The 27,887-nt window shown below is 41.6% G+C and overlaps 2 protein-coding genes across 3 annotated transcripts; one reads left to right on the top strand and one right to left on the bottom strand.

Annotated features, from left to right (window-relative positions):
* Nucleotides 1-6,239: 6,239 nt before the first annotated feature.
* tes (testis derived transcript (3 LIM domains)) lies at nucleotides 6,240-18,725 on the bottom strand. Its single transcript, XM_020593561.1, has 7 exons — nucleotides 18,500-18,725; nucleotides 14,956-15,041; nucleotides 13,123-13,591; nucleotides 12,302-12,934; nucleotides 10,326-10,541; nucleotides 10,054-10,212; nucleotides 6,240-9,170 (listed from the first exon to the last, which is right to left on the bottom strand). Exons 1-7 carry the CDS (start codon nucleotides 18,524-18,526, stop codon nucleotides 8,979-8,981), a joined length of 1,782 nt encoding a protein of 593 aa, XP_020449217.1. The 5' UTR covers nucleotides 18,527-18,725; the 3' UTR covers nucleotides 6,240-8,978.
* Nucleotides 18,726-21,778: 3,053 nt separating this feature from the next.
* Nucleotides 21,779-27,407, top strand: cpa5 (carboxypeptidase A5). Of its 2 annotated transcripts, none has more exons than XM_020593509.1 (12): nucleotides 21,779-21,927; nucleotides 23,359-23,558; nucleotides 24,417-24,498; nucleotides 24,583-24,717; nucleotides 24,833-24,931; nucleotides 25,046-25,147; nucleotides 25,464-25,565; nucleotides 25,658-25,768; nucleotides 25,886-25,976; nucleotides 26,364-26,563; nucleotides 26,760-26,844; nucleotides 27,109-27,296. In XM_020593509.1, the coding sequence occupies exons 2-12, from the start codon at nucleotides 23,494-23,496 to the stop codon at nucleotides 27,294-27,296; spliced, it is 1,260 nt and encodes a 419-aa protein (XP_020449165.1). In that variant the 5' UTR covers nucleotides 21,779-21,927; nucleotides 23,359-23,493. The 2 variants fall into 2 exon arrangements, with proteins under 2 accessions (XP_020449165.1, XP_020449164.1); XM_020593508.1 differs by having other exon boundaries at nucleotides 21,780-21,927; nucleotides 23,475-23,558; nucleotides 27,109-27,407.
* Nucleotides 27,408-27,887: the final 480 nt, after the last annotated feature.

Genomic DNA, 27,887 nt, shown 5'->3' with positions numbered 1-27,887 from the left:
CAGTAGTGATCTTTTATGACCATACAAGGCAGCCTCACATTCCTGCCTCAGACATTTACAGGCTCTTAAACTCAACTCCTGGTTCTTGCCAAAGCTCTGGAGAGGAATTCTTATCTAGCTACAGCACAGGAGATAAGTACTTTTTTTGCAGTATGGTGAGAATTATGGGAGTATGAGTGGTGGAATTAGGGACAAGTGTATGTAAAAGGTTAATGGGGTTAAATAAGTGTGGAGATAATCAGTTTTCCCTTAAAGTCCCACTGGCTCTGTGAGCGGCTGTTTGGATGCAGTGGAAACATGCTGCATGCAGAGATGGTGTAACACTAAAATCATTATGTAAATTTGAACTCAGAGATGTTTCTGCCCAGAACTTTGAGTTTAGGCACTGACTTGACAAAGCGGGGCAGGGGTGGGGAGGCTTTGTCATTAAAAAGTGATTTAGATTGAATCTGAACTCATAAAAAGAGTTGAAAATGGGTTTGCAATTAAGTTTTAATGACATGTTTGAGTATTTAATGAATGTTGCTCAAATCCCAGAAAGCCTGATATCATCCAGTTAAGATTGTTGACAGTTCCACTTCTTCACCTCTAACATCTGACTGCATAGTTTTCAGATTTTCCCAAGAAAATGACATTTTTAATTTGGAGCAAAGAACAGATTCTTCCGGGCTTGTGATGCCTGAGTGAATATGGAGTGGTAAAGTTCTGAGAAGCAACACACACTTTAATGAAGTTGTTTTTTTTTAAAAAAAAAGGTCAAAAGGGCCCATGTCAGGAGGTTAATGCATGTTAGTTTAGAGAAAGACATTGGTTTGTCAGATTAAACTCTCTCTCTCTCTCACACACACACACACACACACACACCTCTTCAGTATCTGAGTCCTGTTCCATGTTAAGTCTCTTCTGTGCATGTGTGTGGCAGACTTTTTTCCTCTGCTCTGCCTGATAGTGCAATCACCTCATTTAAACCATGTGTTAAAAAAGACAAATCCAACTGGCTTTTACACATACACATAAACATTTGAGCGGACAAAACCTTTACGTCTTTAATAGTATCTGTATAATGTGATATTTCTATTGAGACAACAGTTTCTGCAGCTACCAGTGGTAGCAGTTGGGTCATTTCCAGCTGTGGTGCAGCCACACAGGTGTTTCCACTTATTCTGACTGAGTCGACACCTCCTGAGGACTGATGTGGGCGTGTGCAGACTGTTTAATTGACATCTGCTGTTGCACCTGTTAAGGCAAGACACGTATTCCTTTTAGTTTGCTGACCTCATGTGATTGCCAGGACAGGTCTGCCTAACTTCAACTTGAACTGAGGTCGTTTTAACTAGAATAACAGAAAACACTAGTGTGGCTGCATAGCCCTTAAGTACAAAAACCAACGCTTATGACTTGTGTCTGGTTTTTGCTTGCAGCTACAATTCTACCACCTTCTAGCAAATGTAACCCCTTCCATCCCCAGCTGTCTTATGCTTTAGCATTTTAGCTTTTTTTTTTTAATTAGCAATGGGTAAAGTAATTACCAGCAAAGTAAAAGTGGTCATCCAGTGGGGGAATGGATACACTGTATAACCTACTCTACAGTCAAACAGTTTTTAACTGCCCTTCTGTCCTTTTGGCGTGTGCCCTCTAATACAGTATCACCATCAACATTGCATGTTGTGACCTTGGTAGAGCACTGATGACTTCTGTGTGAATTCAGCTGCAGCTTTTTCCAGCTTTCAGCACTGAAAAGAGGAAGAGTGTGGTTGACAATGGTAGGAAAGGGAAACTTGTAATGAGACGTTTGGCTGTAGCCTCTACGTCAGTGGTTTGTACAGTGTAGTCTTATAGTGGAATTACTTGCACATACCAGCAGTGCAGGCTTATTTTTGACAACATCCGGATGTCATGCAAATATGCAGTAAATATTTTGGGTTTGCACTATAGCAATAGTAGTACTTTAGTTGTATGTCTGTATGCTATTCTGTTGAAAAAGCTATGAGAACACAATATTTCAATATGCTCTGTACAGTGTACTCATAGAGTACAATATAACTTTATTTATGCATGCACAGTACTGTTCGACTCTTCTGTCTGTCTCAAACACTACCATAGCAGACAGCTCTCTCCGGTATCAGTGATCCCCTCCTTTACAACCTGTCGTAGTCACATAGTCTTTACTCAACATAAGACATCAGGGAGTGCCAGACTTCTGAAGTCATGATCAGAGCTTTGACTCCCTGTGTAGTTCAACATTTAGAGCAAAGCACCATTGAAACTTAAAAAACAAAATAACATAAAAGCACTGCAGATATTTCAGATGACTCTAAAGCAGCCTGCAGAACTGCCAGTATATCGGATTGAAACAAACATTGCCAGCTGTACAACAAAGTCATTAACTGGTGAACTTGTCATGAAATGCAAACAGTAACCGAGAAACCCAAAGTCAATATGAAGCAGGATTAGGTCAATAAAGAGATCTGTCCATTGTCAACAATGTAAAGCTCATTTGCAAACATTTCTAGATGAGAATCATGACAGTGACCCTGCAAATACTCCACTGACTATTAACACCAGTAAGCAAACTGTCAGATGAATGAAAAGGGGAGAGACAAATTGTTACTGTAAATCTATGGGGGAATACAAAAAGGTAGAAAACCTCTGGCCCGAGTGCGGAACCATGTTGTTTATCCTGCAGATGTTCAACAGATTCTAGGCTGCTCCTGCACTCAGATGTCTCTTTACCTTGACCTGTCTGCGTGTCCTGTTTCTTTGCTTTGTTCAGGTTTTACAGATGTTAGAACGTCACAATTTACATGCACACTACAATGTAAAGAGTAATTTGTCTTTTTTTTGCAATTGCCTTGTTTCACAGTGACATCAGGGAGTTAACATGTAGCATTTGGGGTCAGTAGGGGTCTTGAGGGTCTTGTTGGTAACAGAGGAGACTCGGAGTGATGGCATTAGTGTAGCTGACAGGTACTGAGTCATTCTTTTTAAACAGTATCCTGTTGTGTATCTTGTTTACCATGAACTGAAGTGTTTCCTTGTTTTGCAGAATCTGAGCTGTGTTGGGGGCCACTGTTTATGTGGACCTGTAGAAACATGTGGGCCCAAAGAAACACTGTCTTTGATTATATACAAATAAAACTCACTTGACAATAGCTGCTGCGGGGATTGAAAATACCATCCTTCGCTGACTGAGTGTTCTCTAAGCACTGCTCTGCCTTCCAGAGGTAAACACAATCAGGATGTCTGGGCCTGTTTGAGCTGCTATGGCAACATCAGCTTCCTGGCAACCGGTACAGTTTGGATTCTTCAAACAAGGGTGCTGACTGGCTGATGAATGCTAACAAATACTGACCAGTGTTTCCAGTGGAGTCACCTCTGTCTAGTGATGCCATTTGTATTAGTTTTCAGTGGAGTGGGTAAATTCTTATGAGCTGAGATATCGCTATAAAAACTGGATGTGCCAGTTATCTCATGGGCTTATTTTGTCAGCTTTTAAATGTTGATGCCAAGTGCACTTTGAAATGTGAGCTACGAGCTCCATATTTGTTTTGTTCTCAGAACCCATAGAATGAAACCCCTCGACCAGTAGAAGAAAATACTTTGGCTGAACAGGCAGGATTATGGTCAGAACTCTGAACAGACTCAACAATCCTCCACAGATTCCTGAGCTGACTTCTTTCTGGAATGTCTGGGGAACAAGCAAATGCAGTAGCTGCTCTCAAAGCCAGTTGCGGTAGTTGCTGTGCAGCAAACTTATGTCAAATCACAACTGATGTAAATGCAGGGCTCTGGGTGCACTTACTGTACATATAAAAGACAGAGGAAGGTGCAGGCCACCTTCCTCTGTCTTACTGTGGCTGGCAGTTCTTTTGTCAAATATACTGGACATAGTAAAGTAACAGCTTCACTGTTCCTTGACATAGATTATCCAGTTCTCTGAATATCTACTGGAGGGAGGGAATTGTCAGCAGCTATTTCCTCATTTGATGCTTTGATGATGGAGACAGTATGGTACATTGCTCCAAAAGCTGATATGTTGTTTTTCAATAAGGGTGAGATCTGGTGAATGTGAAGGCCAGGGGAAAGGATTTGTTATTTCATGAAACCATTCAGTAGCATGAGGGGTTATTGCCTTATATGAAAGCATCTGCATGTATTAAATTTCTCTATCCATCCATCATCCCTCCATGGGCTGGAGCCAATCCCAGCTGACACTAGGACAGAGGCAGTGTACAGCCTGGACAGGTCTCCAGTCTATCACAGGGTTTAGATAGCTTATTCTAGATGTAGTAGTTATAACGAGAGCAAAGGGAAACGCTAACTGCTCCTTAAGTTTATTTCAGCCATGGTGAGGAAGGTCCAATATGCCTGCTGCTATAGGGGAGCTATTTTTGGACATATTTACATTGTATCAGTGAGTAGGGACAAGTAGTTTTTAGGTTAAAAGACCCTTAAACTGGTAAAGAAGACTGGTGAGTGCCCAGTGATATGATGGAAAAGACTCAGCTTGAGCCACACATGCACACAGTTTGTCTGACTGAATCACTGAACATAATTACTCCTGTTGACCGGATCATAGTCTGCAATGCCAGGCCTCCTCCATAAAAACATTCCATAAAAATGAATTGCTCCTCATTGCCTCCCCCTTTGTGGAGGAATGTGGGCGGTGAGTTATCTTTGTTTCAGAGAGCTGGCAGTTCTACCAGCTGTGTTGAGATGCCTGCCGTGGCTCATGTTTCTGCTCGTCTTCACATGGGACAAAGGTTTAAGATTCCATTGTACAGCACATCTGTGTTTAATGTGGGATGAAGGACCCTCACAAGTGAGAGCAGGGTGTATGTCTTAATCAGAAAGACTGAAGCTGCCATCTCAATCTGTCATTTGTAGAATCGGAACGATTTAAATCTTAGTTATAGTGTGTTTCATTAGAGATGATGTACATTCTCCCTAACCTTTCTTTCCCATCTTCAGGAAGGTAAACAGTGTTCAAGTGCACTATTCTCTACATTTGGGAGGGTGTTATAAGCATTTCTCTGATCTGCTATAGTCACAGTGATGAAAAACATCCCTCTCCACTTGAGTCTTTGCATGCCTTAACTACTGTACTGTCTCAGATTGTTTCCATCATTACACTAACCAACTCTTTGTCTGTGTACTGTTTGTTCCTCCAATTATCTGAAGCATAGTCTTAAGTTAACAATATAAAGATTTTGACTTTGCAGCCAGAACAAAAACAGAATGGGAGTTAATTTTCAGGTGGTTGCACCTAGCCTTGTTTTGGAATGTCTCATCCACTGTGTGGGAGACATTCTCATGGAAAAGCTTATGGAACTACATTTAAGTGGGGTAGGTAATCAGATGTACATTTTCCAAACTAATCACCAAAAATGCTGTTTGAAAAAAGCACAAAGCTCCTATTTGTGTTGGAGTTAGGAATTGTTGAGCCTTGTGGTCATTTGAGGGAAAAATCACCCTGTGCAACTACAGATCTCACCGACCATCAACTACCAGTGGGCGTTTCCACCCTCTGGTCTCACTGAGCAGTAATGAGACTACAATTTGAAATACAATTTTTTGGGCAACAACAGTGGTATATTTGTCACTACATTGACACAGATGTTAAAAGAGGCAAAGCTTGAGTTCTCTGTTATAAACTATAAAGGCTTAAGAGAACAAATTGTGCATCCTTGAGGACATACAATCTTCAAAATTAAACACGATTTAAAAAAGAAATCTGCACCTAGATTTGCTTTAGAAAACACATTTCTACATTTGTTAAAACTGGGTGAGATACTAAAATAACCACATGGTGGCACTCTCTGCACCAAAAGCAAATCACTCCTTCAGCTCATGATCTAGCTTCCCTGAAATTAAAGACAAAAAACAACTGGAACTCAAAACTCATTGTGGAATTTGGCATTAAGCTGCACTCAAGCAGTGCAAGGTGGGTGACGTTTACCAGATGTACTGTAGTACCAGGTGCCGTACCCATGTTTAAGTCCATGAGGAAGCTACAGAAGACACTGATCTTGTCTGCCATTTAGGCCTGTTAATTAATGCTCTGCTCCATATGAGCATCCAGATCCTTCTGCGGAACCAGAACCATTAATTACCATTTGGTATTGATGAGATAAAATACAAGTAAATCCACAATTAAGCATCTCAGTTCCATTTCGCCATAAGCAAACATGGATCTGGAGGCCAGAACAGGTTACATGGCATGTGTGATGAGTCAAGGCTAGATTCAAGTAAACTTTTAATATGATGCAAATTCTAGAGAGAAATAAAATTACAATACAACTTGCTGTGTTAAACTGCAGCACGGTGCAAATTCAAGCATGAAACAAATTGCATGCAAATTCCAACAGGCACACAGTTGTACAGGAAGAAGGCCCCACCGCTCAAGGTTTCACCCTGTTTGTATTCAACTCTTTTCTTAGGCAAGATTTCATTCTTAGATCAACGCTGCAAGTCTAAAGCTAAAAGTGTTCTGTGATAGAGAAACTAGAAAAGAGGGGACTTTCTGACACAAGAAAATTAGAGAAGGGACACAGGAGGATGTGGGAAAGAGGTCACAACTTGGTGATCCTGAAGCTGGCTAGGCAATTTGGTCACATCAGGTCTGGCGGGTCTGTGGTTGAAAGAGGGGAAATAGCAGCCCAGCTTTGGGCTAAGTGCCATTTAGGACAATGGGGGTTCTCAGAGATGGAGCTTCCTTGAATTGTGCACAGTTTCCACTTAGTGAATGAAAACATAACATCAGAGTTGCTTTTTCCATCACGTCCAGCCTGTTGCAGAGTGTAACAACTGATATGCAAGAGAGAACAACACAGATCCTCTGGGAGCCTAAGTGATTTTGAGCTAAAGGTAAACCAATGTTCTGATGAGAAAGTGCTTCAGCTACAGGACATAAAATACAGGGAAGTATCTGGTTGATGCTTAGCATCTTTGGGTACAACTTTAAGAGCTGTGGAAAACTATACAACTGTGACAGCCTGTATATTTTAATGAGCAGATGCAAAGGCCCTGCACACAGGTGCTTTCAGTTACACTCATAAGACCTCTGCTCAGGTTGAAGCATGACATGAATTTAATGACATCTTCACATTAACTGCACCAAAAGACCCTTTTGACAGAAGACATGTCATAGCAGGAAAAGCACAGGTGTAATTCATAGCATTAATGATGCTATACATTCCCAATGAGCGAGGCCATTTTAACTGGGACCTTTAATGGAATAAGGTTTCATTAATGGCATTATTTCAAAGTCAAACTGTCTGTTGTTAAAAAAGGCCTCTAAACGGGGTCAACTCTTTCATGGTTTTTTTGCATGACTCTAGATGTTGCGGTGCATGTGACCAGCTGTGCTGCCACATCACTAGCAGCTAACTACATCCTCATTGGCTACATCAAGCATGAAGGGCCGATTAGACCAGGAAGTAAGTTCTGTCTGCAACAAAACTAACGGAGTGAGTTAGTGAGTGAGGGATGTCAGTCAAGCTGTCTGTACACACACTCTTGTGAGAAGAGGTCTTGAGTGAAAACACCTGTGTGGGTGGACAAAGGCTGCATGGGGGCTTTAATCAGCTAATGAGTGAAAAGAACAGCTGCACTGAGCTGATTACTCAAATTACTGGGGCAGACAGTTTAGTGTATAACAGGGAAAGCACACAACACAAAAATAACAAAAACACAGCTACAAAATGTGTAACAACTTACAGTGTTTCTCTTCAATTCATCAAGTCCATGGCGAGCCTGCTGTTCTTCCTATATGACAACTTTACAGTGTTTACATTCATCAGGGGCCCAGTGGATGACAAAAGTATGTAAACTTAGATGAAAACTTAATTTCCATGTGTTAACTTTTCTGGAAAATCCTGAGTATTTTCTGTAATCTATGTTCGGTTTGTTTATCTTTTTTCCTTTCATTTATAATTAATACATTTTCATTTTGCACAGAATCATTGTTTGTTTAAACCCAAGTATTAAATGGACTGAAAACTAAACACCACTTTGTGAAAGCTAATGGAGATCCTACACCTTTATGTCACTTTAGAAATAAATGCAATCTAATACAGTAGCTGAAAATCACGTTAAGACTGTACTGGCCAGGTGTTTATAACGGTACAGTTTGCAATGTTACTGCACTGGATTGAGCTGCATAACACAGTTTTACCATTCATCAGATAAAAGCTAATGCAATCTGACATTCTAGTCTTTTTGCACAGTAACTTACACAGATGGATTAAATTAGAAACACATCATTTGCTTATCTATATAAACACCACTTACTTGTAGGGCTATTGTTCTGACAGCCACAGTTTGTGGTGGTGTATCACACTGGCTGGTAACTAGTGGTGTCCACTGTTTATTCCCATCAAACTCTAGGAAAAATGTAGGAATGCTGCTTGATTTCACTCTGATCTGGAATACAGTGCACTGGAAGCAAATCAACCCCAAACCCAGCTAATATTGCTCATCATGTTGCCACATAGAATAGCAGTAACTTCTTGTGTGGAAAAAAAAAAGCATAAAGTGTGGCACAATAAATTAGACAGCTTGTCCTTTAGGAGTAGAACAGTGCCAATACTATTACCAAACACAGGTTTAACACCTCTGACCAAATTAAACTCAGCAGTAAGAAAACAGCAACAACAAAAGCTTACTTGTTTTATAGGAAATTACTGATTTTAAGGCAGAGGATTAACTGGACAGTAGAAGGACAGAAGTTTAGGAGTCACCCTAGTCGAGACAGATTTATTGGTGCTCTTCTAAAGAGGAATGAGGACCCAATGGAACTGGACTCTCTATTAGGTGTTTTAAATGTAAAAATTAGTGGGACCAGGCACTCTATCCCCTGTTAACACACCTGCAGCTGCAACAGTGTTTGTTTTCCCTGCTCAGGGTCTAGTTTTAGCTGAACCCATCTTGGTTTCACAAGTGGTTGCGGAGGAGGCGGAGGGTGCCGTTTTGGACGTCTAAGCTATAGTTTTCTTCTTGCACTCCACTGAGCAGAAGAGGTAGCCCTGCAGTGCCATGAATCGCTGGCCCATCAGGCACTTGGCGCAGCCGGAGCACTTGAAGCACTGTGGCTCGGCGTGCCAGTGGTGCTCGCCGTATGACACCCTCTGGGCCTCGGGCTCCACCACATTCTGGCAAGCTGAGCATTTCTGGGATAAGGAAGGACATAATGAAGTCAAGTCACACAGCTGTTTTTTTTTTTTTTAACATACCTTTTTAACTTTAATAGTTATTCCAGCTATTTTGTATTGACCAGCTAACAATTACCCAGTAACACAGTGGAATCCCTACCTTTTAAACACCTAAAGAAGCAGATAGATCTTAACTTTACAGTGGCACAGTCAGAAGTACATACAGTACAAACACTGGCTTTGCGAGGGATTATGTTGGATAAATCAATGTGAACACAAGCTGACAGCTTCACATTCTTGGTTTTGGGTGGCCAGTGCTCATGTACAACCTTCGTCTTATTTCAGTTGTACACCAGTAACTTGTTCAACCTGCGTGAGACACTTTCACATCAAACTTTCTGGCGTGCGATACCCTGTGACAAGAGGGGATCTCCCTATGAGGGAGAGCTACCGTGCCATGTGAATTAGCAGTTGTTGTCAGCACTACAGTCACACATTTAGACACTTACACTGTCAAGGTTATTATAAATATTTCTTTTATCATTTAGTCTAAAAATAAAAACTTAAGTAACAATCTTGTTATTAACAGCTAGTGCGCTGTTGATGACTCGTGTATTTCTGGCAGTCCCACCCTTGTGCAGCCTTCACTGGACAGTGATATAATCAATTAGTATTGGCTGCTAAACTCATATTTCAAATCCTGCACATGATGACAACATTTTATTATTAAGAGCCATTTTAAACACATTTCTTTTAGGTCCAAACAGGACTTGCATTAATGGGGTTAAGGTTCTAACTCAGTGATCTGAACTGTGGTTTAGTTAACAGCTTCCAGCAAACAAATAAAACAATCTAGACCAGTTAAACAAACAGAATGCTAGAGAAAGGACGTCTCTCTCACCACAGCATAGTTCTTCATGTAGCAGGGCTTGCAGACAGGTTTTTCATTCTCCATGACATATGTCTCTCCGGCAAGGATTCGGTCGCAGTCGAAACAGCAGAAGTGTTTCAAGTGCCAGTTCTGGCCCTCAGCCTGAGTGTACTCATTACTGAAGATCAGCTGCAGACACACACGCATCCAAATGTAGAATGAAAAGTGCTTTCAAATTTGCAGCTATGGAGGAAAACTATCACAAGCCACACTGAAGCATTTTGCTCTATCCTCTTTCTCACCTCGTCACAGCCTGCACATCGTGGCTTCTCACTGTCTCCATAGTGGCGTCCACAGTACATCTTGTCTTTTTTCCAGAAGTAGATCATGTCTACCAGCAATTCGTTACAGGTGCAGCACACAAAGCATGCTGGGTGCCACAGTCTGTCGTAGCCAGCCCGCTCAGCATAGACGGCCGGCTCGCCCAGACGCATGGGCTGCTGGCAGTGATGGCAGAACTGGGAAGGACACAAATAAAGAAGACGGTTTGCACGTTAGTGGATTTGCGACTTTTTTTTTTCTATAACTGTTCTATTACAAACACATGATATAAAATATAATAATTTCCCAACTCAGTTTTGTTTCTTGTTTGGCTGCCAGTGATAATTTTTATTATCTTATCTGAGGATGTTTCAATGAATCACTTAAGACATCAAAAAGTGAAAACCACCCAGCGTTAGTTCCCAGATCTCAAGGGGACAAGGTGTGTAAAACAAAATTGCTAGAAAGCTCAGTTGGCAAAAATATTTTTCAGCCATTTTGGTAATAACAAAGAATTATTTTACTTCATCTTTTTTAGCAGATTTACACAAAGTCCATTTCCAGTTTGAGCAGTTCCTGAAATGCGGCGAATGACAGATTTTACTGAATTCCCCTTTAACACAGAGGTGCAGCCACTGTGACTTGACCTCGGCGTATTTAATTACAATGACACGACAGCTGGTGGAGTTTGGGTAAAGGTAGTGATCAGTAAATAAAAAAAAAAAAGTTGTGAAGTCATTCCCTGACTTAAGAATTAAGAGGGAGAATGAAGCTAGAAGAGTGAGGAAAAGAACAAAAAACAACTAAGAACATGAAAAAGACAAGGAGCTTGTAGCAGAGGAGAAAGGAGATGGCAAAACTGAGAAAAATGCTGAAAAAAAAACTGCAAATACATGCTGATTTCTTGTCTTGTTTCTACACTACCACTCTTGCAAAACATTTCGTAACAGGTCACAGTAGAACTAAGACCAAAAATAAATCATAAGACGCCACACAGCAAGAATTAACTATCCACACATGGAGATGAAGCCTTAAACACCGAACCGCCCCCTCATAACCAACTGTGACTTAGACAGTATTTAAATCATTATCATCCTGAATAGGACGGCTAGGTCAGGGTTGGTCTTACGGCTCCATCTACTGTCCTGTCAAGGAGCAATGGCTTTTTGCAATTATTACTAGCAGTGATGCATTGTGGGTAGATCTACTTACAGTAGTCAGGTTGTACATGCATCACATACACATGCATTTCTCTTAAAGTAACCACTCACACGATTAACTGGTATAATGTAAGAGGGAATAATAATTAACAAATGTGGTTCCCAGGTTACAAGTAAACTTCATATCTTAATTTACGGGCTCACAACGTAGGCCAGGACATCTGATGATCGTCCTGGTTCCACGCATAACTATTATCCACAGGATACTGCAGCTATCGTTATCATGTCAGTGTGTGGTGCAACAGCAACCATCAAAACTAAGACACTGGTGCAGATTATGGAAACACAAAATACTGTATGTACCCTGTTGGTGCAAAATGTTGCCTACAGCCTACAACGGGTTTCTTCAAGGACACTTCAGCAGTCTTGGTGCCTCCTCTGGGAGCCTGAGCCTGGGTTTCCTCAATGAGGGAGGATGTACCTCAACGATTTCACCCTGCTATCTACTACACTGCAGCTACAACACACTACTGCACCCGTACTATGTATTGTCATTGAGTAATACACACTATATTATACTTTTCCACCACATTTTGTTCCTTACATAAAAAAATATTTACAAATACCATTTAATTTAATACCAGCACTTGATACTACAGTGGCTTTATAAATGTAAGAAAATATGCTTTTTAATACTATGATAAAAAGTCTTAACTGATTCGTCTAGCCTGGACGCCCATGTAGAAAATCAGGGCGTGATCGATGATAAATAGACAGGTAAATAAACATTGTCTTACAAAGTTCTGTTGAGTTAGTCCTGCTGGCTGAGCTCCAGGGACACCCATGGCTCCAGCAGTGGCAGCAGTACCCACGGCTCCTCCAGGAGGCCCAAAGCCAGCAGATGGTCCAGTCCCAGGCCCTGAAAGTGATGCAGCACCACCAGCTCCAGCTCCACTGCCCCCTGCTCTAGGCCCAAAGCCAGCACCGACTCTTGCCCCATCCATAGGCCCAGCACCAGGGCCTGTAGCTCCTGGTCCAGCACCAGCTCCAGCAACCCCAGCTCCTGGTCTAAGCCCAGCCCCTCCAGCCCCTCCAGCCCCAACTCCAGGTGTTTCAACCCCTGGTCCAAAACCTGCCCCTCCTGCACCAGGCGGAACTCCAACCCCACCGGGTCCACCCTGCCCACCTGCTTGGACAAGAGCCATCTCTTCAGGCAGCATAACATCTCCGACCCCCAGGGCCTCGTCCTTGTACCTGCGTACATATTGCTGCATTTGTTTGACCTCATCAGGGTTCAGCTCATGGCACTTGGATGGGTCCTGGTCATGCTCAGGCAGCTGACGGGCCATCTGCTGCCGTCGGTAAGCAGCTCCCTCTGTACCAGTGACTGGACGCTTCTCTGGTGGGAGCAGCTCAATGTAACGCACTGCCTGGAAGGCACAAGAAAAATCAGAAGGAACTGTTTAGCTCAGACAGGATAAAGAAAGGACAGAGATTAGAGGAGTACAGAGAGAGACATTAAGGCAAAACACGGCTCCTACGGATGCAGCAATAGACCAAACAGACTAGGGAAAACGAACCTTGTAAACTTCAGATGGAAAAAAAACTGTTTCCTTACCAAATGCTTATTGGCTACTGGTGGTGCCCACTCATAAGTGACAGACTTCAGTGGCACATCTTTGGGGACTGGCACCAAGTTGGCTGATGTGGCGCTGACAGGGACTGGCACTTTGTTAGCCTTGACAGGTGCGACACTGGCTGGTACAGGATGAACCTGAGGCTGCGGCCGAGCATTGCCAGGCGTCGAACCTGTAGAGGCTCCAGGGGGCTGTACAGAATCAGCTGTGGCAGAGGGGGGCACCACTGTGGAGGAGGCACTGGGTGGAAGTATGTAAGCAGTGGCAGGGCTGGGCAGAGTGATGGTCACCATGCTGCCATGGTAGCTGGGGATGCCGTCGGTCTTCAGCTTGGCAATGAGGCGTGTGTATTTAGTGTCCTCGAACAGCTTGCCAACCTTCTTGTCCTCCTCCGAGTTCATCGCCACATCATGTTCTGTGAGGCCACATTTACAGTTTCGGCAGATTTTTCTGTAGAGGAAGACAGGAACCGTGTAGGACATGGACTTTCCTAGTCGTAACATGTTTTTAAGTTTAGTATGAGAGTGGAAAGATCATTTTACATGAATATATGTGAATACTTAAAGTAATATATTGATTTATTGAGGACAAAAGAACATGAACCCAGAAACAAGCAAGCAGAAGTAATAGAATAATCAGCTAAATAAAATTAGGTTTTAAAAGTGTGAAATAGAATTTTTGTTTTTTTGTCTATTCTTGATGTTACATCCATACATGTGGCTTTGGAAATGTATTCTACTGTAGCTTAAACCACCGTGTTTTTCTTTTGGGACTTTTCTAGTTATAAAGTGCTACAACTCTGCTACAGTAGTTTACTAACACAACAAACCCAGTGTTAAATTCAAATACCTACACTTGTCACAACTCGCTTCATATTTGTAGAGCAACTATGTTATAATTTATGACTGGTAGGTCTGCTTCAGCATGTCCAGGCCCACAGATTTCTGGCATGATGGGGAATAGTATTCTCAGCAGTGTCAAGCTCTGGAACTCCTGCTTAATTTTTACAGGTCAGAACAAAGAGCAATGACAACATTTCTAGTCCAGAAATGTCCTGCGGAACATGGAATACAATGGATGACTTTCTCTTTGGTATTCATGAGGAAAAACACTTGGCTACATAAAGTGCAAGTGAGATACTGTTAATGTAAAAAGATCACTCTCTACAACAGATTCCCTAACAACTGATGAAGACTAATTCTTACACTAAAGCCTTATCTTTCATTCTGGTCATATTATTGGACATGAAAGACAGTCAAATACTGCAGGGCCCTACAGATCTAGCATGGCATAGTGAGTAAGGCTACTGTCTGTAACAACACAACACTCCTGGCTACTTATCAGACACTTAAAATGTCTGACCGCCACCACAGACTGGTGGTGAGCCTTTGTCCTGTAGCTGTGGTGGGCATCAGGGCACCTGGTGCTGCCTTCAGGAGAACTAGTCATGTGGATAACTCCAGACGAAGTAAGCATTTTACTAGTCACTGTCCAAATAAACACACATAGTGTGACAGGCAGTGAGCAGGACAGGGAAGCCTCGGTAGTCAGGACTGCCTGCACACTGTGCATGTTTTAAACAGCAGTGTCAACACTGAAATGTATGTGAAAGTAAAGTGAAAGTGATGTTACTGACAAGACTGGGTCCATGAATAAAGTTTTTTATAATCCTGCACTATGGCAGCTGCCCAATAACACCACTGTGTTTTTACTCAAACAATCCTTGCTGTTTATCCCTCAGACACATGATGCAAAGGGCTTGAAAATGAATATCTACTGTCAAACTTGTCTGTATAGACAGAAAATATACAAACCTCCAGAAATGCAGTTCGAAGCCTTCACACTTGTCCTTGCATTTCAGACAAGCTGCTCCAGCGCCAAACTCGTGGCCCAGGGTCATCTGTAAACAAAGCAGGAGATTACAAGTGCTATCACGGTTTTGCTTTGACTGGTTAACCACTGAACGGAAATGCTGAGCTTCCTCAGGGATGCACCACGCAACTGGGGGAAAAATAAGCTTATGAATACTGCAAAATAAATTCTAATTTTTTTTTTTCTTTTCCTTTGGAGCACTGTTGCCTCACAACAAGAAAGTTCTGGGTTGGAGCCCCAGCCGACCTGGGGCCTTTCTGTGTGGGGTCTGCATGTTCTCCCTGTGCCTGCTTGGGTTCTCTCCGGGTAGGGTTAGGTGTTAGGAAGGTGTACAAGAACCCAACGGTCCCTCTAAGACAGCATTATGACTCTAGGGACACTGTTGCTCTTCTCTCCTGAACATCTGCATCCTTTTCCCGGCCTTTGCTGTCAAACAATGCCCATGTCCACATCAAGCCATTACCACCGTTTATGTCCATATATGGTCAACTATTCAATGATGTTGAAAATCCTGTGGGCGCCAAGAGGAAACCCTGTTGTCAGACGTCTTTGGTCCAACAGATACTCACTACTGAGGAATGCTCAGACGGTGGCTCATTTTAGATTTTCCTACCTTGAGGCCCGTTAGAAAGCATGAGACTGACACAGTTATTAGCAGCTGAAGTCGATTAGTGACTGTATTATGACTAAGCCTGCAGGGTGCTGACTTCGGGCGACATCACTCCACACAGAGGCTGCTCAGACACAAAGTATACAGTTCAGACTGGATGAGTCACATTCATGAGTCATGTTGTGGGGTGAGCTGCGGCCAGGTGGCAGCTGAAAGGAAGGAAAGCCACTGGCTATGGAGCCACGTCAGCAGGCCACCTGCTCTCAGACCATAACGTCGTTTCTAAGACACCAACCCAAACATGCATTTTTAATCTTAAAAAAGTTATTTAAGATGTCTTACTGTACATCTACAGTATTATACTGGTAGGTACTGTATATTGTAGTGCAGCAAAATATCTGCAATTGGTAGCAGGACACAACAGTGTGTAAGAGAGAAGGAAGCAGAATTTATTTCTCCAGCCAGTTTCTCAATGTAGAAAGAGGCACTTTCCTGCTTCACACTGTAGCAGCTGCTTGGGTTTGGTTCCATTTCACTATATTATTGTGCAATAAACACATGCTCCTCCTCAGATTATAACCTTTTATGTATCTGGGTGGGGTTGAGATAAGGCGATATAAAGTTGGGTGACAAATGATGGGGAAAACCAACCTAACTTCAGGACAACAGCTTCACTTCACCTTGACACTGACTCTCCTGGAGGTATGAACACTGTTCTTCCAACAGATGTTCCCTCATGTGGTGTTTTGATGATGGTGATGGAGACGCTGTCTAACACATCGCTCCAATATCTCCCATAGCTGTTCAACTGGGCTGAGACCTGGTGACTGGGAAGGCCACAGCATCTGATTCACATCATTGCTCATCTAACACTCGGTGACCCCTCATGCCCAGTGGATGGGGGTGCTGTCATCCTGGGTTTTCCTTCCATCTGTCACCTATTCAAATAGCTAATGTTATCAGAAATAACTGTTTAGTTCAGCCTCTTTGCTGCTGTTTTGGAAACTGTTTTTATTTTGATATTTGATTTGTCCAATGTGTCACTGACTTGACTGCTTTCCATTATGTAACACAAAAATCTCTAAAGAGACAAATCTTCAGAGGATTATGTCACTTGTGCTCCTTTTTTCCACGAACCACTTAGGTGTTTAGAGAGGAACATGCCAGCCAGTGAAGTCACACCTTATATATAGACCATCAGAAACAAGTTAAACTGTTTAGTGAACATGGCTTCCCAGTCTCATAGTCACATCTTATTACCTCAGCTGGAAGACTGAGCAAGTTTAACTGAGCATAATATTACCTAAACACATCTGCTTTTTATAATGTGCAGTTACAGCTTCACTGTTATAAGACCGACCTGCAGACACAGCAGACCAATCTCCACCGGGGGGGGCATCTGGGTCACGCAGCTGCTCAGACCCACTTTCCAGCAGCAGCTTACAGTATATAAATGGTGTTTATTTTGTGCTATACTAGAGCTAAAATGCTTAATTTAGTGCCAGCAACAAGCAAATGGATCTGCAGGAAAATGCCACTCGCAACATGATTGGTTTTAGCTGTTACAGGATGACAAATCCCTTCACTGTGGCAGACAACAGTCCTGGCCCATTCAAACAGTGTTAGCGCACAAGGTGGATAGTAAACTATCCATTAGTTTCATGCCATACATGTAATGTGAACATCTTTATCTAATGCTTTATCTAATTTTAACTGACAGTTGCATGTAAGGCAAGAACCGCTGTTTGGTTGGTTCTAGCTGATACATGCAGACCACAGTACAGTACTGATGTAACTAATGAGTGACTGATGCTGCAGCTTTACATCACACATTCCATCACACTAACAACAGTCTCCCCCTGCAGTCATGTGTGCTGCCCTGCCACTGCTGCCAGCTGTCTGCAGGTCTATGCAAGGTTCCCTCAGGCCGCCTGTGTTAACATCACAAATCAACAGCAACACCTGGGGGCCCATGACCCCAGTAAAGAGCCCCCAGTCTCCCTGCATAGATTCAACTACTGATTATAAGATTGGGCTATACATTACTGTAGTGTATAATGCACATAAACAGTTTCAACAACCTGTTATTTCTTCATCTACTCAGCAGTTTGGGATGTTAATATGCTAACAGGCAGATGCAAAATGTACAGTACATGGTATACTGTTACTGCTATTGGTGTATGTCATAGGAAGACTAAGCAGAAGGGATCCAATGAATGCAAGAAATCCAGTGGAATCTTTCTAAAATAAATTCTATGATCCAAACTGGATGAATATCCATTGTACAAACTGTATATTATAATTAGATTCCTTTACTGAGACAGTTTCACACAACCTCTTAACGTCCAGATAACTTTGCCATTAAAAACTTCCCTAATTTAATAGTTTCCTCTCGCTTAAGAGCCAAGGTACACAAAACGGAATGCAGGACTACTGAGAGCTCTACAATTCAACTGGTGTGTAATTTAAAAAGTAAAACAACATTTACAACCCCTTTACATTTTAGTGTCACGGTGATTTCCGCCCTCAAAATGCATAATATCTATGCCGAGTTTTGCAACAGTTTCAATTGTTTCGGTTTTAGAGCTGGTTGTCATGCCTGGTGACACTATATTGTATATTTCAAAGGAAGTTCGTCTGGAAGTTTTCAGACAGGAGCATAGTCTTTGGCACCTAAACACCTTTTGTTCTTAAGTAATTCCACTTTTGTCAATTAAAACGCAAAAAAAGTCACACTTTCGAAATAAAATGCGACAAACAAACAAAAGTTCTATGTTTAACACTGTAACCTTTCTCGCCACCTGCCCTGTGCTCGTCACACCTTTTCAGGGCGTTCCCAGTGTTCACATACCGAGTACACTGGGAGTAAAGCTCACCTTCTTCATTTCCTTCTCTATCTCCATTTTTGTGTGTGTCAGCGTGAAGCTTTCTCGGTATAGACCAAGGCGACAGAGCAGCGTCTCCCGAAACAGCTGTCAAAAACAAAAACCGATAGAAAACAGAGCAAAAAAGTAAAACACGCCGATACACGCCCTGCCTTTTCTTCGGAGGTCCTGCGCCACACCAGTGTCAAGTTCCCCAGAATCAAGTACAGGATTTCCGGTCAAGGATTCGAAATAAAACCAGTATCCGTGCATAGTTCATGTTGGCTACTTCAACAACAACAACAACAAAAACTTTAAACATGAAACTGAGAGCATTTTTGCTTTATGCTTTGCTATGAACAGTCTGGAATTCTCTCTCAGTAGATGGAGTTGGCAGAAGTGAAAAGTAGGCTTTATTTGGCTAAGCAAGTTAAACACAAGGGATTTGTTTCTGGTACAGAACCGAGGTAACCATCCATGGTGTCAACTCAACCGATGGCTCTCACCATCGGGGGCAACTTGGGGTCTCAGTGTTTTGGCCAAGGACACTTTGACATTTGTACTGCAGGCACTGTGATTTGAACCCCCAACCCTCCGGTTGGGAGATGACCGCTCTACCCACTGAACCACAGTCACTCCCCCTAAGTAAAAGTCACCTCCTCAAGACCTTTACTCGAGCACAGTAGGCTACTTAGGTACAGTATTGAGATGTGTAGGCTACTTTACTCGCTACATTACACTACATTTAGGCTACACAGGCTACACAATACCGCAACAACTGAACTCCTATAGACCCTAATATGATATAGGTACATTAATGTGAAATGTGCCATTCTACAGTATGAGTACTTTTACCTTTGGTACTTTAAGTGTGCCAACACATTTGTACATTTACTTAAGTAGCATTTTGAATGCAGGGCTTTTACTAGTAACAGAGTGTTTTACACTGTGGTATTGCTCCTGAGTGAACAATCTGAGTCACCCTAGTTCTTCCACCACTGCCCAGTTCAAGAACAAAGGTTTGGTCTCAACATTGGTTGATCATTTACATGCATCTGTTTCCAGCCTATTCAAAATGATGAGTGATTTCGGTACAAGTGTGGTAGTACAATCAGCAGATGGCCATTAATGTGTGAAGTGATTTTGGTGATTCTACAGTATATGAGTAAAATTATTGAATATTTTTTCCAATAAAAATTCCCCCAAATTATGAAAAAACATTTTTCCTAATAAAGAGTTGTAGTTTAATCAGCAGACATCCATTGATGTGTGAAATAATTTTGGTAACACTACACTGGGTAAGAGTAAAGTGATTTATTTGTAGCAGGCCTACAGTATCTCTTTTCAGTGTTGCACTTTGTACATGGCCCCTGTGCAGCTGTCTCAAAGTCAGCTGCACATCAAGACCGATACTATATGTCTGGAGCAGAGAGCAGAGGATGGCTCATTTTAATTTAAAAAAGTGCACAGGTTTTATAGTATTAGTAGGGACATTTCTGTTCTCCCAAACTATTGGTAGGACCTACCGTTCATATGCACTACACTCTTGGCTCAGTTGTGAAAGAACACTGGGTAAAGACCATGAGATTAAACCTTCGAAAACACCAAATCAGACCTTGATGATTTGCTTACTGCCAGTATCAAAAACTAAAATTGGAGCATGCACTTGTAGACTATGTCAGACAAGATTCAAATTACACTGTAAAAAGTCTGACCCACAGAAAAGCTGGTGCTGAAATAAAATGCTCAGTGGACCCTACAAGAACAGTGTAGAAGTCATTTTTCTCCTTTTATTGTGACAACAATATTGCATTACTTCCGGGCAAATCCTCGCGCTCTGCTTTCAGCTTGATGCGACTTTCACACCGGAGGTCCCGTTCACTTTTCATTGACAGACAAGGGGGCGCTCCCGCTTTGATGGATCTTTAACTCAACCAATGGGAATGGAGAACGCGGGCACTAGAGCACCGGACAACCAATCAGAGAGCGGTAAGGGCGTGTTCTTGTCATAACAAAGGAAATTGACAACCGGCTGTAGATTTTCTGCTAAAGTTCTTTTTTTATTGTCCTTATCCTAATGTTTTGATTATTGTTTAAAAGCAGAATGTAAAAACGGACGAATGTGTCAATAAATGTGATGGGAATTGTCTGTGTATTAAGAAAACAATCATTTTAGACAGACACAAACACCACACAGGCACAGACGGTTTATTTTCAGAGCTGCAGCCTTGTGGCTTGTGAAACAGTGTTGCCTCAGTGACAGGAAACTGGTGGTTAAAGGCTTCCTCTGTGACCTGCTGCTGGCCTTTTCAAAGGAAACAACCTTGTTTCTGTCAAATAGTATTTCTCACAGAACAGTGTGATAAGTGTGTATGCTGGCTTCCAGTAACACTGACTCTATGATGTATATTCTCTGGTATGAACATATGTGATACAACATTTCCTTTAGTGTTTGAATGTTTATAAACTCTCTGAAGCTGCTTTTCCACAAAATTCTGCATATGCCAGTTTTGGATATTGTGCAATAAATGACAACATTTCTGCAAATGGCTTTACTGTCACCTCATGTGAATTTGAACACTGTGTAGAAAATGGATGAATCAAAGTGCATCTTAAAGTTAGCAACAATGATATGATGCTTAAAAATAAACCCACTTTATCACCTTGAAGTGCGATTGCAACAGTGCAACAGTGTGCAGACAAGTGGATTTACATCACTTAACCTTCAGATGCCTGTGCAGTTAGGAAATAGTTTCCATTATTTAAAACGTAGATAAGTCTGTTTTAAAATAGTTGTCAGGCCCCAGTATGAACACTCAAACAGGTTTCCTTTGCTGCTCATACTGGGCATTAAAACAATTGTTTCTAATTCCCTTAAATGTATAATGTGAGACAAAGTCCATCCACAGTTTTTGTTTCATGCCAAATTACAAGTTTATGTAAAGAAAACATAGGGATTCAGCAGTGAGTGGTTCCACTTTTTGTTTTTCTTTGTTGGTTACTATTTTTCACTGTAGCTCAAAGGGGACGGTCTTGTATGTGTAAAAGGAACACATCATGGTCATCCTCATCAGACCAGTCAGTGACCAATTGTGTCCCGTGGATGGAGGCACTGTCACCCTGGAGGAGACCGCTCATTTACTCAGGGGAGTAAACTTGTCACTGTTTGTAAATAGAACTTATTTCCATTCTGCCCTCCCATGCTACAATTAGGCTGCGACTGCATGTTTCAGCAAAAAAATTATACATCAAGATAAGGAAGTACACTCTCAAAATGCTTTTTCACTGAGCTGTAAACAGAAGTTAGACAAGCCAGTTTTTTAAGCACTTAGTTGATGCCTTCTGAGATGCCTAAACTGAGCAGGTAGGAGCCTTGTATCTTCCTCAAGGGGACTTTAGCAGGACACATGGATGTGGACCAGCACACTGTCTGCCTTACTGTAAGTTGCTGTGAATCAGAAACCCTCCAGCAGGTGTTTTCCACACTGGACTCTGACTCGAGTTCTATCTCTTTACTTTTCCTCTGAAACGTCCTTATCAGCTCAGTTGCATAAGACAAACTCGCACATTCTAGGACATGTACATAGGAAAGAGGTCATATTAATGAGTAATGTCAAGAAATGCTTTACTATCAGGCAAACTGGCTTTAAATGATTCCATGCTCAATGTGTCATCAGTATTTGGAGGTGAGGGGATAAGAAGGTGAACCTAGTGTTAGTAGTATCTAAACATGTTATCTGATGTCTACTGCTCTATATCTAACCGCTTTCGATGACCATACCCAGCAAAATTTAGCTCGCGAAATCTGTCCAAGTGCAGTGTTGCCCCAGATGTAACAAAAAGGAAGCTGAAACAAACTCTATCTTGTAAACGGAATTTAAATTGCTACATACTTCATGCCAAATGAAGTAATGAGCAAATGTTGAACTAAGCCACATGCAGCAGCTAATGTTCTGACATAAAACAGGGCAAATTTAAGGTAGGTCTTTAAAAGTCATTGCACAAATAAGAAAACTATTTACTGCAAAGAACACATTTGCTTTCTTCGTGAGTATTGGAAGAAAAGCTCAATGTCACGATCACATTTCTGTGATAAAGATGAAGCTACTGCCAGCAGCCAGTTAGCTCAGCTTGGCATAAAGACCGGGAACTTGGGGAAACAGCTCACCTGGCTCTCTGCAAAGAAAACAGAATTTGCCTACCAGCACTTCTAAACTTCACAAACAAATATGTCGCATCTTGTTTGTTTAATCAAAAACCAAAGTGTAAAAGATACATGTTGTGGTTTTATAAGGGGTGATGGATCGTTTCTTAGCTGGGTGCAGTGACTTCATGGAGCCTCCCCTGGTTGACTGGCAACCACACGACAAAAACAAGGCTCCTGCAAAGCCAGGGATGCTGCAGCAGCTTCCTGTTTCCAGTCTTTATGCTAAGCTAAGCTAACCAGCTGCTGTCTCATCTTCCAGTTCCACTCCTGACAAGAAAGCAATTAACCTCAGTTCCCAAAAGGTTGCAATATTCCTTTTAACAGCACATAGTATCTCAATGAAAATGTGATTTTATTAGACATATACAAAGTGTAGACCCTTGTTTGGTAAAGCAAACATTTCTAAAGGAGTGATGACAGTTTCTATTACTGAAACAAGAAGTTGAATATGTTACTGAAATGAATAAACTGTTATCATCAATTCATTGTTCAAATCATTTACCAAACAAAATTATAAAGCATTTTCCTTGGTCAGCTTGTCAAATGGGAGGATTTCACCATTTTATATAGTTATAGTTATATAGTTATATTGTTTTGTACAAAATTACTTCTCTGTGTCAAAACATAGAGGTGCATGGTACAAAGTTTGGTCTGATATTTCCAGGCCCATGTGGGAAAAAGACCAGGCGCTGACACACCTCCATCATCTTAAGCAAGGTCGTGGTTTGGACACGTGACTTGGCACATTCAAATATAAAGGCCAGTGTTTGCCCCTGCCAGGTTCACACTGCTGGTCATAATGAAGGGGCTGCTCATATTTGCTGCACTGGTTGTGGCTGTTCTTGGCAAGAAGACATTTGAGGGGTAAGTGTCCCTTATGTAATTGAATGTATGAAGTTGGTGCCTTCCAACATAAATGGTCCAGATACCTGTACAGTTTCCTCCTTTTATTTCCCCTTAAGTAGCTTTAAGGTTGTTAATTCTTCAGCTGTATGTGATAATATTATATATTCTGTAACAGCTTGCTGAAACCCATAACAGGCTTACACTGTTCACATCCAAAACTCCTTCATTTTTATGGCTAGAACGTCGTGTTATATTGTAATATTCTACGTGTTTTGTGCATCATTTTTACACTGACTGAAAATTCAGCCCAACATATTTGGTGTGTTTGGATTCTCCTGAGAGTTTAAAACTCTTCTGTTTTGAACAGACACTTTGTGGTGACCGTTGCCACTGATATTTTTGGAACTTTGGTTCATTTGGGTGTAGTTTATCTGAATAATGAATAATAATCATAACAGTCACCTTTATTTGGCCAAGTATGTTACACACACAAGGAATGTGTTTGCGGTACAAAACCGAGGCAGCCATCTGTGGTGCCAACTCACACCAATGGCTCTAACATCATTTTGCACATGTAATTACTTATAATTACAATAGCTTTTTTTGAGTTTATATAGTCATTAAGATACTCCATAGTTTTGAGTTAATGTTGCCCTTTAAGGCCACCAAAGTTTAAAAATACCTAATTTGGCTTTAAACAGTAGATAAAAAACAATACTGGGAATCAAACCCTTGGTAGTGCTTTACTCACTCTGCATAAACACAACTGGTCAGCCTTGAGAAATCTTCCTTCAAAACATATGTGCCAACTTCTCTGTTGGTTTTGGTGTCTGAGTTGAGTAAAAGTTGTAAAACATTGTGGTTTTCCTTTTGCAGGCACCAGGTGCTTCGCATTGTTCCAAAGGATGATGTCCAGCTATCTCTTATCAAGGACCTAGAGGACATAATTGAGTTTGAGGTAATTTAAAAATGCAATAATTTACAGAAATAATTAATTGAAAAATGCCTTAATTTGTTGTATGACATCTGTGTTGTCTTTCAGCTGGACTTCTGGAGAGGCGTGACTGATGTGGCCATTCCCGTGGATGTCAGAGTTCCCATCCACAACCTGCAGTCTGTCAAAATTTACCTGGAGACTCAGGACATCGAGTACTCCATAATGATTGAAGACCTGCAGGTATGAGACCTGCAGACAGCCTGATCTCTCAGCCTGAGGCTTTTAGTTGATTTTAGGCTAAAGCTCAATGCTGACTTTGCTTTATCCAATGCCTAATAATATCAGTGGTCTTCAGGTGCTGCTGGAAGAGGAGCAGATGTCGATGGCTACTCGTGTCACTGAGCCCAGAAACACTGACAACTTTGACTTCTCCAGGTATCACACCATCAGTGAGGTTAGTACGTGCACTCGCTCTGGCAGCTGTTATTCAGTAACAGCATTATTAACTTTTATTAAATGGGTTCAATTTAATATCATGATCAAAACCAGGATTTTGTTTGTGGTTTAGATCTACAGCTTCCAGGACATGCTGGTGGCTGAGAATCCCAACCTGGTCAGCAAGATAGTGATCGGTCAGAGCTACGAGGGCCGTCCTCTGAATGTGCTCAAGGTAAGTCCAAATCCATCACAAAATGAAATACAAATGATCACACTTGCTCTGAATGATCCTAAATGAAACAAATGACTGTGTTGTACAAAGCATAGCAAGTAAGTAAAACACTCACTTGATAAAATGAAGCTATTTCTTCATGTTGGAGGAAGTGACAGGCTCTAACTCATCCCAGTCAGGCTGAGAATGGAAACACCTTTTCAGATTTGATATCATTTCTCAATACAATAGATCATACACCATTTAAAGTATGTTAAGTTGTGTATTCCTTGCCTGGAATTTTGTGTAACCGTTCCTTTTCTTTCCTTTGTCTTAGTTCAGCACCGGTGGAACCAACCGTCCCGCCATCTGGATCGACACTGGGATCCACTCCAGAGAGTGGGTCACTCAGGCCAGCGGCACCTGGTTTGCCAAGAAGGTGCTTTAATAATTATTTTTCTTCTGTCTCTGCAGCTTCTGGCCTCCAACCTGCTATGGTAAATATAATCTCCTTTCCAATTCTGTCATCAGATAGTGACTGAATATGGACAAGACCCCGCTCTGACTGCCATCCTCAACAATATAGACATCTTCCTGGAGATTGTGACCAACCCTGATGGTTTCGCCTACACCCACACCAGCGTGAGTTTCTCAAAGCAAGACTTTTTTACCAGCTGAGCTAACAGCCATTTCTCCATTCTGCATTCATTCATATATAATCGAAATTAAAACAAACTGGGATGAGTTGCTTTTTTCCAGAACCGAATGTGGCGTAAGACCAGGAAGCCCAACCCTGGCTCGAGCTGTGCCGGAGTCGACCCTAACAGAAACTGGGATGCTGGTTTTGGAGGTAATGCCTTTCCCTTATCACTAGATTATAGTGCCAAATGCCTTTCTCAGCTGTTATTGTTTAGCTTCCAAACCTACAGTATAATGTAATAATTTATGACTTCAGCATTTTATTACAGGTTTGAAAAAAATGAATATTCACCTCAGTTCTATTGTTGAAGATGGAGAGAAGCAAGATAGAAATGTTTTTCTTTTTGATCAAGAAAGTCCTGGCAAAAATGGCCACACATTTACAAGTTACATAACAGGACATGTATGCACTTTGTGGCGACCATTGTACCATGAGTATTAATATATTCTTAGTGACCTCAGCTTTTTTTATGCCCTGTGATCACAGTAATCTTAATTCAGAAGAAGCTTTTCTTTGACTCTGTTGTCATGACGTTAGGACCCGGTGCCAGCAGCAGTCCCTGCTCTGAGACCTACCGTGGACCCAAGGCTCACTCCGAGTCTGAGGTCAAGTCCATTGTGGACTTTGTGAAGTCCCATGGCAACTTCAAGGCCTTCATCTCTATTCATTCCTACTCTCAGATGCTCATGTACCCTTATGGCTACACCAGCACTCCAGTCAAGGACCAGGCCGAGCTGGTAAAACACACTTGATACTGGCTGACTTTTTTTTTATTCAGAACTCTTTTATTGTTCAAGATCAACCTGGGGGAACTGATTGTAGCTGTTAAATATCTTCTCTGGGTTCTGCTGTTTTTTTGTCCATAAAATATTTGCTTGTGATGCAAGAAATTATGCAACTATGAATGAATAATCATATGATGTCTTTCTACAGCACAGTCTGGCTAAACAGGCCATCACTGACCTGGCTTCCCTGTACGGTACTAGCTACAGATATGGCAGCATCATCAACACAATCTGTGAGTTTCAGCAACATACTGTAGATGGTTCCATAGTTTTCACTAGGAGTTATAATATTCTATTCTTGTTATTTTCAGCACTATTTGCTGTAGTAGAGGTATTAGCCATTGGGGTTAAAAACAGATTCTTTTCTTTTTCTCCATCTGAGATAATCAGAATTAATGCTGTCTATGAGCAGGGGACCTCTATTATTGCTGCCACATGAAAACCTGTATTTTACACTTGAGGAATATTCCTCTGACCAGTATGTGTTTCATCTGTAGACCAAGCCAGTGGTGGCACCATTGACTGGACCTACAACCAGGGCATCAAGTACTCCTACACCTTCGAGCTGAGAGACAACGGCCGCTACGGCTTCATCCTGCCAGCCAGTCAGATCATCCCCACCGCTGAGGAGACTTGGCGCGCTCTGATGACCATCATGACTCACACACTGAAGAACCCATACTAAAGGAAGTGTGTATAATAATGTCATTGTTAAAACTGATCTCACCATCGTCATCGTGACTTTTTAGACATTATGAAAACCTTAAACAGGTTAATAAACGAAAATGCTAGGAAATTGCGGTTTCTGTCTATATGATCTGAAAGCCTTTTAATACAGAACATGTTACACACACCTGTCTGCTTTACTTTCACATCTGTCTAATCAGTCATTACTAGGTGCATCTGCAATCAGTCTTCCTGATTTTTTTAGGTAGAAAATAAATGTTTAGTTTTTTTTATTCCCATCCAGTTTGATCCCAGTTTATTTCTTCTTGTCTCATCCTGATCCTGTTACTTTTGTGCTAAACCCACTGGAATTTTAAGGTAAATATAATACATATTGGGTGAAAATAAGTAATATAGCAAAACAGAGCCCACATGAGGCTACGTCACTGTGGATATACAGTATGCATAAGCTACATTCCAAAAAACGTCTCGCCTCTCACCCAGTGTCAGCTGGGATCGGCTCCAGCACCCCCATGACCCTATTCAGGAATAAGCGGTATAGATAATGGATGGATGGATATCTGCCCAGTAAGTGTTTGACCAGCAGGAA

Source organism: Monopterus albus, unplaced genomic scaffold, assembly GCF_001952655.1.
Source record: "Monopterus albus unplaced genomic scaffold, M_albus_1.0 scaffold19.1, whole genome shotgun sequence".
Classification (NCBI taxonomy): Eukaryota; Metazoa; Chordata; class Actinopteri; order Synbranchiformes; family Synbranchidae; genus Monopterus; species Monopterus albus.
Note: the sequence above shows the minus strand (reverse complement) of the source record. Positions and strands in the feature narration are given on the sequence as shown.

What these genes read in the sequence shown, in the direction of transcription:
- tes (XM_020593561.1), bottom strand. Translation starts at nt 18,526, where the DNA reads ATGGAGATAGAGAAGGAAATGAAGAAG. An exon ending in TAGAGAAGGAAATGAAGAAG is followed by an intron (nt 15,042 to 18,499) that starts GTGAGCTTTACT and finishes CTTTGTTTACAG; the next exon opens with ATGACCCTGGGCCACGAGTT. An exon ending in CAGTAGCCAATAAGCATTTG is followed by an intron (nt 12,935 to 13,122) that starts GTAAGGAAACAG and finishes TGTGCCTTCCAG; the next exon opens with GCAGTGCGTTACATTGAGCT.
- cpa5 (XM_020593508.1), top strand. Translation starts at nt 21,899, where the DNA reads ATGTGGACCAGCACACTGTCTGCCTTACT. An exon ending in TCGCCTACACCCACACCAGC is followed by an intron (nt 25,769 to 25,885) that starts GTGAGTTTCTCA and finishes GCTTTTTTCCAG; the next exon opens with AACCGAATGTGGCGTAAGAC. An exon ending in CAGCATCATCAACACAATCT is followed by an intron (nt 26,845 to 27,108) that starts GTGAGTTTCAGC and finishes TTTCATCTGTAG; the next exon opens with ACCAAGCCAGTGGTGGCACC.